This window comes from Rhinolophus sinicus, chromosome X (genome assembly GCF_036562045.2).
Source record: "Rhinolophus sinicus isolate RSC01 chromosome X, ASM3656204v1, whole genome shotgun sequence".
In the NCBI taxonomy this organism is placed as follows: domain Eukaryota; kingdom Metazoa; phylum Chordata; class Mammalia; order Chiroptera; family Rhinolophidae; genus Rhinolophus; species Rhinolophus sinicus.
Window position 1 is genome coordinate 82,978,560 of NC_133768.1, and position 12,699 is coordinate 82,991,258.

The 12,699-nt window shown below is 40.4% G+C and overlaps 1 protein-coding gene across 3 annotated transcripts in view; it reads right to left on the reverse strand.

Moving 5' to 3' along the window:
• Positions 1-1,468, reverse strand: part of TMEM255A (transmembrane protein 255A) — an 80,316-nt gene extending 78,848 nt beyond the window's left edge. Inside the window, exon 1 of one of the 3 annotated variants that reach the window (XM_019719285.2) lies at positions 1,197-1,468. In XM_019719285.2, coding sequence (XP_019574844.2) covers positions 1,197-1,254 — 58 coding nt within the window. In that variant the 5' untranslated portion in view covers positions 1,255-1,468. The remainder of the gene's footprint in view (positions 1-1,196) is intronic. The other 2 variants (XM_019719287.2, XM_019719288.2) reach the window with 2 other exon arrangements.
• Between the last annotated feature and the right edge of the window lie 11,231 nt (positions 1,469-12,699).

Here is a 12,699-nt window from a genome sequence, read left to right on the forward strand (position 1 = left end):
CTCACAGAGGGGGTGAAACTCTCTATCCCCGCCCCTTATCACAGAGATGTTCCCTCAAATTTTTCGGAGAAGACCTGAGCAGACTGGATGTCAAAAATTCGGGACGGAGGGATTTTGCAGATTGTGAAGTATGTTGGAAAGAGATAATTCGATTTGGCTAAGTGTATCCGAGGCGAATTTTAAGATTAGGCGGGATAATGGTTTGACAATCTGTTTGCTCTCCTGGGATCCAAATTAATTTCTCCACCCAGTGAAATCATAGGTCTTGGGAAGGTTCCTAATAGCTGAGGGGAACTGGATTTGTGTTTTATTTGTAACTACCAGAAAGCAGCTTCGAGGGGCAGCCGAGTTGGCGCCTGAAGATAGCTATCCCCCAGTTTTGATGAGGAAATGTGTTGAACCAAATCAGGCTAGTGGGTCCCTCCTCCCCCTCCAAAGTGCGCGGGCTCACCCTGGCTCTGTCTTTCTCCCGTTCTCACTCGTACCCCCTCCCCCTTTTTTCCACACTCACGCACATTACATTTCGTGCATTTGGAGCAAAATAGGAATCAAATTCTAGGAATGTTGATCCTGCCGCTGTAGACAGCAGGGCTGGCCTGTCTCGAGTGATCCCTGAGGAATTCCCCTCCCGCCAGCCCCCCTGCTTTCTTCTCCCACCCGCCCATCCCGCAGGGCTGCGCAAGCACCCCCATCAGCGAGGTGCAAGTCGCCCCCGCCCTCCACTGCAGCTCTGAATTTCAGGGAAGCTTCGACAGAGTTGGGAGGAGGCGAGGACCTTGCTTCTAATTATTGTTAGTCATGAGCTCTTAAAAGTGAGGACTTTGCAAAGAGGGAGCGTCGAATGGAAAGCGAAGGCGCAGGTTGCAGGGAAGTGTTTTGATTCCCAGACAGCTGGGATTTACCACCGGCTGCAAGTGTGTCGACACACGCACAGAAACACGCATACACCCGGACTCTGGGCAGGGAGACCCCAACGCAAGGTGGGCGCTCCAACCTCGGCTTGTCGCCCCTGCCAGGTTGCTCCCTGGGGCTCTGGTCCACCACCCAGACGTTGGAGCACGCGGACCCGCTTCCCTATCCCCGCTTCCCGCTTCCGGGATCTCCGGGAGCTCAGGGCGCTCAGGGCGCTCGCAGTCCAGAGCGTAGCTCACTCACCCCTTGATGCCGCCGCCCCTAGGAAGAGCCGCTAGACTTACCCATAGAATCCGGCAGAGACATGTCGCTGGACCGCTGCTGAGTCAGAGACTGATGCATGGTGAAAGCTGCCCTGTTGCCCTGGCCACTGAAGCTGCTTCACGCGCCCGGACTCAGGGCGCCCCGCAGAGCATCTTACACCGCAGCTGCCGCTTCCGGTCTCTCGCAAAGCTAAGAGAGACTGCCTCTGGTTGCAAGCTGCAGCCCAAATGCCGCCTCCCCCTCCCTTCTCTTCTTCCTCCCTCTGCTCTGGGTGACAGCAGCATTGGCGATCTGAGCAGCGGCTTGCGCTTGCGCAAGCACCCCCCACCCCCAATCTCAGCACCCCCATCCTAGCCTCCCAAGCCAAAGGGAGCCGTCTTAGCCGTTGGAGCCAGGGCTCCACAGAGAAAAGAGGGAGAGGCTACAGTCTGGGGCCAACCAGCCTTCTCTGTAGTTTGGAGAGAGGGTCTTGGGCAAGCATCCTGTTCTAGGATTTATAATTGGGGAGGGGGTAGAGTCAGAGGTTCCGAGCTGAGGAACACACACACACACACACACACACACACACACACACACACACACACACACACATTTGTGCAGGTTTGGTCTTAGTGCTTCCAGAATGACATAATGAAGCTGGAGATGATCCAGAGAAGGGCCACTCCATAATCAAAGGGATGAGGGAGGATGGAGGGGGCTGCCATATGTAGACAGATTAAACAAATGCAGACTCTTTAGTCTAGAAAGATGAAGGCTGGGAAGAGATGTGACCAGAGTATATAAAATCATGCAGAGATGGAGAGAGGGAACACAGTCTTATTCACCAGATTCCTGATTATTCTAGAACCCTAAGGGCTAGAAGGAGATTCAGCTCAAACAAATCTGACTGCATCAGCGCCCCAGTTTGTGCTTTTGTTCAAGGTGGTTTTATGTCAAATATCTAATTTTCTCATCTTAGCAGCCATGCAAGGCAGGACGAGGAGGTATCAAGAACCCCATTTTACAAATGAAAAACCTGAGTCTCAGAAAGGATGAAAATTTCCTGTAGTCACCCAGCTAGTATGTGGCAGAGGAGGGATTCGAACCTAGATCTGTTGGACTCCCAGGTTAGTGCTCTTCCTGCTATGGCAGCTGAAACTAAATATTACTCTATATACCACATTGAAAACCTAAGGAATTCATTAGCCCCAAGAGGTGCAATGGATGATAACACAAGCAGCTTTGGAAAGAGTGAAAAAGTCATAGCTGACAGATCCATTCTGGATTGCAAAGGGAAACTGGCGATGAGGTGGGAATGTCCCTGATCTTGGAGGACAGCCAAGTCTTTCTCTTACCTGTCCTTCCAGGCCCCATTAGGATATTGGGCTGGAAGCACAATGTTGTTGGCCCAGAAGTGTGGTTCTGATGTCCTCAGACAGTAGCAGAACAGGATGAGGCCTCCTAGGAGTGCCCCAAGACATCTGTCTGGTGGCCAAGGGAGATAGAAGGTGAGGAAAGGGATAGCAGTGGGCTCCAGCTCCTGGAAACTCAGCCCTGTGGGACTGGCATCCCAGGGAACTGACTTGTTTGAAGGCATACATTCTGCCCCAGTGAGAGCTCCCCGGTTCCACTTGCCAAATCTCTTTCCAGCGGCCTCTCTCTGGTGATTGCTGCAACCCTCTCTCCATTCCTTCCATCACAAAAAAATCACCTCAGAATCAAGTATAAAACTTTCTGAGAGTTGATGAAATGAAGAAGAGTACTTGTTTTTTCACAGCATTGTTTTGCTAATCTACTTTGAGGCTTTGTTTCCTTATGCAGGAAACAGAACTGAGGGCCCTTGCTCTTTCCCATCTTCCAAAAGAAGAAAAATTGATTCCTGAAGGTTAAAAAGGAAGCCCTTTGTAAAGAACTTGGGCACACCCCACGGACCTGACTGAACGCTGTGTCAGGTATTATTAGCAGCCTTACACTATAGATATGGTTTAGAAATCTATGATATATGTCCTAGATAGACACAAGATACCCACTGTTATAGAGGTGTGTGTCTTAAGCATACTTGGTTTACGAGGTCTGACAATTAAGTTTGCTAACTTGTTGCAACGATGTTGCTAAACTTTTTTGATATCAGAGGGATTATTCATTATGAATTTGTACCAACTGGATAAACATTTAACCGACTTTACTATTTGGAAGTGCTGAAAGGGCTGTGTGAAAAAGTTAAACAACCTGAACTTTTCGCCAACCATTCATGGCTCTTGCATCACGACAAAGCACCAGCTCACACAGCACTGTCTGTGAGGGAGTTTTTAGCCAATAAACAAATAACTGTATTGGAACACCCTCCCTACTCACCTGATCTGCCCCCAATGACTTATTTCCTTACCTGAAGATAAAGGAAATAATGAAAGGAAGACATTTTGATGACATTCAGGACATCAAGGATAATATGATGACAGCTGTGATGGCCATTCCAGAAATAGTTCCAAAATTGTTTTGAAGAGTGGACTAAGCGCTGGCATCAGTGCATAGCTTCCCAAGGGGAGTACGTCGAAGGTGACCGTAGTGATGTTCAGCAATGAGGTAGGTAGCAGTTTTTCTAGGATGAGTTTGTGAACTTAATTGTCAGACCTTCATATGTGTCAGTTTCCATGAGCTCCACAAAGGCAGAGATAAATCCCATATTTGTACTCTTGCCATGTTTGTCTTCAGTTCTGTTTACTTATCTCTTCCCCACTCTAAGTATCTCATATTTAATATGAGGAACTCTGGCAATCAGCACTGATTTCTCAGGAATACTTCATAATTAACTGACTTTGTTTCTGTGAAAGTAGCCTTGAAGAAAACAGGGGTTTACACAGGCTAGAAAAAAACTGTTTTACACCTTCTTTAAAGATTTTTATCTTCCCTATAGCAACCATATCGCTAGAAATCTCTAAAGAAGCCAAATAGAAACTTGTTACCACGCTGGTTTCAGAGGGACAGAATGAGGCCTTTTCGCTTTTGAGAGAAGCACATTACTCATCAATTGACAGAGAATGCATATGTAATTTGACTTTTGTAATCAAAACCATAAACTAGTGAGGTGACCTTAATGGGGGTGAGCCTTGGTTTATGTAACATCTGTATTCCTGAATCTTCTGTGAAAATTAAACATTATTTTAGAAAGTGTTAGAGGAGTTGGCTATTTAAAAGACTTGCATGTTGTATATTTCCTTTGGATAATCTCTTGAGGTATGTACGGGACTTGGAACACAGCAGGCTCTCAGTCAAGTTAAAAAGAGACCAGTAGCAGTGACAATAGCCGCAGCTCAGTGAGTAGTAGCAGTCTTCTCCCCAGAGATGGTATGCTTGTTTGGACGGAGGAGCTGGGATAAGGGGAGGGACTAGAATGGGAACACGGAAAAAACAACAACCCATTTCAACCAAGCCTAGATCAAAGACCCCCTTTCCTAAAAAAAAAAAAAAAAAAAAAATGTTTTAACTCAGAATGAGCGGGACAATTAAAAAGCAGAGGAAATTTTTCATGACCTCCATTCTGATTTTCTTCATGTCAAAACAAATGTGGATTTGATACATAAATAGGCTCATAGTAAAATTGACCAATAGGCATGCCACCTAGATGAAAGAACAGCTCTTTCATGCCAGTGAAGGCTACTATAAAACTGCTTGGTTAGCTTCTGATAAAAAAGAAATCATTAAAGCGACTTAAAATAAATCCCTTTCACTGCAAGCTTAATCAAGCTTACAATGTTACTCTAGGTTGCAAACTGTTTTATAGCACAAAGAAACATTTGTCAATGGGGCTTCAGCCTGCTTCTCTCCATCTTCTTCAAACTAATGACCAGAGTGTTCTTCAGAAGCCTTCATTCAGAACACTAGAAAAATGCCAGAAGGCGCTCAACATTCACCCAGGGAATAGCCATAGCCCTCGAACACTTCCTTGTCTGGGTGATTAATTTGACTAGTTAAATTACCATAATACCTTCCTGATTCTAAATTTGGGACTGTGGGGCAGAGGGATCATGTCTACATGGATATATACACACACATGCATATTTTAAATGGTGGCCACACAACTATTCACAAATGCATACACATACACACACACACACACACACACACACACACACACACACATCCCAGCCATTCTCTCTCCACCCTGGTTATCACCATCCACCTCTCAATTCCCAGACTTGAATTGACCAAGGATATAAAGGAAGCTTTAGAATAATAGAGAACCTCAGAGTCCAAACATCCCTAATTGAGGTTGGAGTTGAGCCTACTAGACTACCTTAGGTCAATGCCTGGTACCCAGTGCTCTCACCACAAGCAGCTGAATCTTCACTGATGAGAAGCATGGCTATGGTGTGATTTCACCCACGAAGCTTTACTGGTTCCCATTGTCAGCTGGTCATTATCTTTGCGTACCAGGAGGGTCACCATAGCACCAGGGAACAAAACTGGTACTTGTCTTCAATTTGTTATTGTTTTCTTCCTATTCTCTGACATTCTTTAGTTACCAAACACTATATCATAAGTGTTTTCCAATACCAATAAGAAATTTTTGATAACTTGATTTTAAATGGATGGAGGATCATCTATTTACCATTCGCTATTATCAAATATTTTCATTTTTCTTAATTAAAGTTTATTGGAGTGACAATTGTTAGTAAAGTTACATATATTTCAGGTGTACAATTCTGTATTACATCATCTATAAATCATACTGTGTGTTCACCACCCAGAGACATTTCTCCTTCCATCACCACACGTTTGATCCCCTTTACCCTCATCTACCACCCCTCACCCCGTTACCCTCTGGGAACCACTAAAATATTGTCTGTGTCTATGAGTTTTTGTTTCTTTGTCTTGTTTGTTGTTTGCATTTTATATACCACATATCAGTGAAATCATATGGTTCTCTGCTTTTTCTGTCTGACTTATTTCGCTTAGCATTATAATCTCAAGATCCATCCATGTTGTCACAAATGGTCCTATTTCATCTTTTCTTACCACCGAATAGTATTCCATTGTGTATATATACCACAACTTCTTTATCCATTCATCTATCGAAGGACATTTTGGTTGTTTCCATGTCTTGGCCACCGTAAATAAAGCTGCAATGAACATTGGAGCACACTTGTCTTTATGGATAAATGTTTTCAGATTTTTTGGGTAGATACCCAGGAGAGGGATTGCTGGGTCATATGGTAATTCTATTCGTAATTTTTTGAGGAACCTCCACACTGCCTTCCATAACGGCTGCACCAGTCTGCATTCCCACCAACAGTGTATGAGGGTCCCTTTTCTCCACAGCCTCTCCAACACTTGTTACTATTTGTCTTGTTGATGATAGCCATTCTGACTGGGGTGAGCTGATATCTCATTGTGGCTTTTATTTGCATTTCTCTGATGATTAGTGATGTTGAGCATTTTTTCATATGTCTGTTTGCCATTTGTATGTCCTCTTTGGAGAAATGTCTCTTCAGGTCCTCTGCCCATTTTTTAATTGGATTGTTTTTTTTTGTTGTTGTTGAGTTGCATGAGTTCCTTGTATATTTTGGATATTAGCCCCCTATCGGAGGCACTGTTTGCAAAAATCTTCTCCCATTCAGTTGGTGGCCTCTTTATTTTGTCGATGGTTTCTTTTGCTGTGCAGAAGCTTTTAAGTTTCATAGTCCCATTCGTTTATTTTAGCTTTTAGTTCCATTGCCTTTGGAGTCAAATTCATAAAATGTTCTTTGAACCCAAGGTCCATAAGTTTAGTACCTATGTTTTCTTCTATGCAATTTATTGTTTCAGGTCTTATGCTTAAGTCTTTGATCCATTTTGAATTAATTTTGGTACGTGGTGACAGATAGCAGTCCAGTTCCATTCTTTTGCACATAACTATCCAATTCTCCCAACACCATTTATTGAAGAGGCTGTTTTTTCTCCATTGTGTGTTTTTTACTTCTTTGTCAAAAATTATCTGTCCATATTTATGTGGTTTTATTTCTGGGTTCTCAATTCTATTCCATTTGTCTATGTGTCTGTTTTTCTGCCAATACCATGCTGTTTTGATTATTGTAGCCCTGTAGTACAAGCTAAAGTCAGGAACTGTGATACTTCCATTATTGTTCTTTTTTCTTAAGATTGCTTTGGGTATTGGGGTCTTTTGTGGTTCCAAACAAATCTGATGATTTTTTTGTTCTATTTATTTCAAAAATGCCATTGGGATTTTGATGGGGATTGCATTAAATCTGTATATTACTTTGGGTAATATGGTCATTTTAACTATGATGATTCTTCCAATCCATGAACACGGAAAGTCTTTCCATTTCTTTGTGTCTTCTTCAATTTCTTTCAAAAATGTCTTATAGTTTTCAGCATATAGGTCTTTCACATCCTTGGTTAAGTTTATTCCTAGGTATTTTATTCTTTTGCTGCAATTGCAAAAGGAATTGTTTTTTGTATTTCTTTTTCTGAGATTTCATTGTTAGTATATAGGAATGCAATGGACTTTTGTACGTTGATTTTGTAGCCAGCAACTTTACTGTATTCGTTGATTGTTTCTAATAGCTTTTTGGTGGAGTCTTTAGGGTTTTCTATATATAGCATCATGTCATCTGCAAAGAGTGACAATTTAACTTCTTCATTCCCAATTTGATGCCTTTTATTTCTTTCTCTTGCCTGATTGCTCTGGCAAGGACTTCCAACACTATGTTGAAAAGCAGAGGTGATAGGGGACAGCCCTGTCGTGTTCCTGAACGTAGAGCAAAGGGCTTCAGTTTTTCACCATTAATTATGAGATTAGCTGAGGGTTTGTCATATATGGCCTTTATTATGTTAAGGTATTTTCCTTCTATACCTATTTTATTAAGTGTTTTAATCATAAATGGATGTTGTGTCTTGTCAAATGCTTTTTCTGCATCAATTGATATAATCATATGATTTTTGTCCTTTATTTTGTTTATGTGATGTATCACATTGATGGATTTGCGTATGTTGAACCATCCTTGTGCCCCGGGGATGAACCCCACTTCGTCGTGATGAATAATCTTTTTAATGCATTGTTGTATTCGATTTGCTAGAATTTTGTTTCGGATTTTTGCATCTGTATTCATCAGAGATATTGGTCTGTAGTTTTTTTTGTGTTGTCCTTACCAGGTTTTGGTATCAGGGTAATGTTGGCCTCATAAAATGAGTTAGGGAGTACTGTCTCTTCTTCAATTTTTGGAAGAGTTTGAGCAGGATTGGTATTAGATCCTCTTTGAAGGTTTGGTAGAATTCACTAGTGAAGCCATCTGGTCCCGGACTTTTGCTTTTGGGAAGGTTTTGGATGACTGATTCAATTTTTACTGGTGATCGGTCTGTTTAGATTTTCCAGTTCTTCATGGTTCAGCCTTGGAAGGCTATATGTTTCTAAGAACTTGTCCATTTCTTCTAGGTTATTGAATTTGGTGGCATATAGTCCTTCATAGTATTCTTGGATGATCCTTTGTATTTCTGTGGTGTCCGTGATAACTTCCCCTTTTTCATTTCTGATTTTGTTAATTAGTGTCTTCTGTCTTTTTATCTTAGTGAGTCTAGCCAAGGGTTTGTCAATTTTGTTAATCATTTCGAAGAACCAGCTCTTCGTCACATTAATTTTTTCTATTGTCTGTTTGTTCTCTATTTCATTCAGTTCTGCTCTGATTTTTATTATTTCCTTTCTTCTGCTGACCTTGGGTTTCATTTGTTCTTCTTTTTCTAGTTCTTTAAGGTGTAACATGAGGTTATTTATTTGGGAGTTTTCTTGTTTCTTGAGATAGGCCTGTAATGATATAAATTTCCCTCTTAAAACTGCTTTCGCTGCATCCCAAAAATTTTGGTAGGATGTATTTTCATTGTCATTTGTTTCTATGTATCTTTTGATCTCTCCTCTAATTTCTTCTTTGACCCAGTCCTTCTTTAAAAGTATGTTGTTTAATCTCCATGTATTTGTGTTTTTTCCTGCTTTCTTTTGCAGTTGATATCCAATTTCAAAGCCTTGTGATCAGAGAATATGCTTGGTATGATTTCAATCTTCTTAAATTTGCTGAGGCTGATTTTATGTCCCAATATATGGTGTATCCTTGAGAATGTTCCATGTACACTAGAAAAGAATGTATAGTCTGATGTTTTAGGATGAAGTGCTCTATATATGTCAATTATGTCCATTTCATCTAATGTGTCATTTAGGGCTGCTTTTTCGTTATTTATTTTTTGTTTGAATGATCTATCCATAACTGTCAATGATGTATTTAAGTCCCCTAGTATAATCGTGTTTTGGTCAATTTCTCCTTTTAGTCCTGCTAGTAGTTGCTTGGTATATTTCGGTGCTCCCTGATTGGGGCATAAATATTGATGACTGTTATGTCTTCTTGTTGTATAGTCCCCTTTACCATTATGAAATGTCCATCTTTGTCTCTTGTTATCTTTTTCACCCTGAAGTCTGTTTCATCTGATATCATTATGGCTACACCTGATTTTCTCTGGGTACCATTTGCTTGGAGTGTCAATTTCCACCCTTTCACTTTGAGTCTATGCTTGTCATTGTAGCTGAGATGTGTCTCTTGGAGACAGCATATTGTTGGGTTTAGTTTTTGATCCAATCTGCTACTCTGTGCCTTTTTATTGGTGAGTTCAGTCCATTTACATTTAGGGTGATTATTGATATGTGAGGATTTCCTGTCATTCTATCTTTAGTTTTCTGGTAAGGCTGTGTCTCCATTGTTTCTTTGCCTTTTGTTGTTGTCTATTATTTCTGTGTGGTGGTATTCTATGATGTTTCCTCTGTTTCTTCTTTTATTACAGTATATATTTCAGTTCTGGATTTTTTTGAGTGGTTACCCTTAAGTTTATGTAAAAGAAAGTTTGATATTTAGAGTATTCCATTTTCTTCAGCACGCTTACTTTCTCCATTCCCATATTCCGTTCAGGCCTTTACTCTCCCCCTTTTATGTTTTGGTTGCCACAAATTGTCCCTGTTGATGGTGGTTGAATACCCTCCTTTAGTATTTCTTGTAGTGCAGGTCGTGTATTAGAAAATTCCCTCAGGTTCTGTATGTCTGGAAAGGTCTTTATTCCTCCTTCATATCTAAAGGATATCCTTGCTGGATATATTTTTCTTGGCTCATTATTTCTCTTTCAATAGTTTAAATATTTGATTCCACTCCCTCCTGGCTTGTAGAGTTTCTGCTGAAAATCTGATGATAATCTAATGGGTTTTCCTTTGTAAGTTACCATCTTCTTTTCCCTGGCTGCCTTGAGGATTCTTTCTTTGTCGTTGATTTTAGACAGCTTCAATACAATGTGCCTTAGAGAAGGCCTGTTGGGATTGAGGTAATTAGGTGTTCTATTTGCTTCTTAGATTTGAGGGTCAAGTTCTGTCCACAAGTTTGGAAAGTTCTCATCAACATATATTCTCTGTTCCCTTGAATATATTGAATATATTCTCTGTTCCCTTCTCTCTTTCTTCTCCTTCTGGTATGCCCATTATTCTTATATTGCTCTTTTTGATGGAGTCAGAAAGTTCTTGTAGAGTTCTTTCATTTCTTTTAAGTCTGAAGTCTCTTTCTTCTTCCATCTGTGTAATTTCCAGCTTTCTATCTTTGATGTCACTGATTCTTTCCTCCAGATGGTCAACTCTACTACCTAAGCTGGTTGTTTCATTCTTAATTTCTTCTACTGAGTTCTTAATCTCCAGAAATTCTACTTGGTTCTTTTTTAAAATGTCAATCTCTTTCTTAAAATGCTCATGCTTTTCTTTGATTGTGTTTCTGAGTTCATTTAAACTCTTGTCTGTGTTTTCTTGCATCTCGTTGAGTTTTTCAGAACTGCAATCTTGAATTCTCTGTCATTTAAGTCACATATTTCTGTATCTTTAAGTTCATTTTCTGGAGACTTTTCACTTTCTTTCTGAGCTTTCTTGTTGCCTTGGTTATTCATGGCAATTACTGGTTTATTATTTCTCTTCCTAGACATCTACAGGAGTGGCTTCTGCAACAGGTTGATAGGAAGAGGTCTTTCTTTTGTTTTCCAGTACTTGTTGGTAGAATGTTTTATTTTCTCTGACTGCAGCCTTTTTATTTCTCTCTCACACGTTATAGTGTTATATTTTCTCTGCACTATTCCAGCTTCTCACACAATGGGGATTCCCTGGGAGGCAGGCTTCCTCTGTTAATAGTCTGCCTGGGTCACAGGGCACGTGTCCATGGGTATGTGGAGAGCTTTTGATGTTCCAAAGCTCTTCCAGCTCCAGATTCAGAGCCTGTGTTTCAGCAGTTCTGTTTACTCCTGCAGGATCTGCCCAGATAGGTGGGGGTCAGGGGCTGGGTGAGTTGTGAGAGGTGGCCCAGAGCAATGGCGCACCACCACCACAGCCGTCCTGCTTCCACAGCTCCCTCCCTTTGCAGAACTAGTTGGGCTGTGAATTTGTCTGCAGATCACAGTTCTCAGAACAAGCAAATATTCTGTTCTTTTGATCTGACGTGCTCAGAGATGAAAAGAAAGATTCTTGACATGAGGAAGAGCTGAGCTTTTCAGCTTTTCAGTTTTCAGCAGCCTCAACAGAGCAGCTATGGTAGGAGCACTATAACTTAGCTGTGAGAGTTGTAACCTAGATTGCTTTTCTGTGTTCATTAACTCCTTCCAATGTTTAGAATGAGTAGTCGCTAGCATACATTAATGTAATTTATTCCTGAGATAAAATCAGAAAAAAAAATCAATTCAACAAAAAATATAAAACTACCCTTTATTCAGAGGAATCATTTGCTGCTATTTCCTCAAATCTCATATTTCTTTCTGCCACTGGCTGTGGATTTGCCTGTTCCGTAATTCTGTTTCCTTAAGTCATAATTCAGACTGATATGTTTTTTATTCATATATAAAATGTGAAACAACAAAAGAACAAGACAAAGTGAGAGTATTTAATACTTTCTTGCTTTACTGAGCACCTGAGATCTGTATAGTCCTGGGATCTTATAGGTGTCCCATGGAAGAGAACTGACCTGAGACTGAGTAATTTTTTAGTGAATATACAATAAATGTGAAAATAAATCTATTTTGAAGATTGATAATTTTACAGTCCAATAAATGGAAAAACTTGGAAAAAACTTGAGCTGTTACTTTATGAAACCATCATAATAAACTTCTAATTATAATACTATTCAATGAAATTCAAAGTAATGTTTTGAATCTGGGAGATTCCTGTTTCAATCAGATGTCTAACAGGATTAAAAACAACAACCATGTTATACTGACAGCAACATATACAGATTTAATACAAGTCACTTTAGTAAATGAAACTGGAATGCTCAGAGAGAAGATGTCTGAGCTTTGTCCTGACAGGACAAAACCATTTATTATATTTTTCTCTGAAATGTCATAAAATTACAATTTATGAAATGATATTGTAGATAAATCCAGCTCTTCACAATTGAATTTCAAAGAAACATGTTGTTTTGGAACCTTTATGTAACAAAGTTGAGAATTTTCCTGTAAAATTATACAAAACATGGTGACTACAGAAGAGTAGAA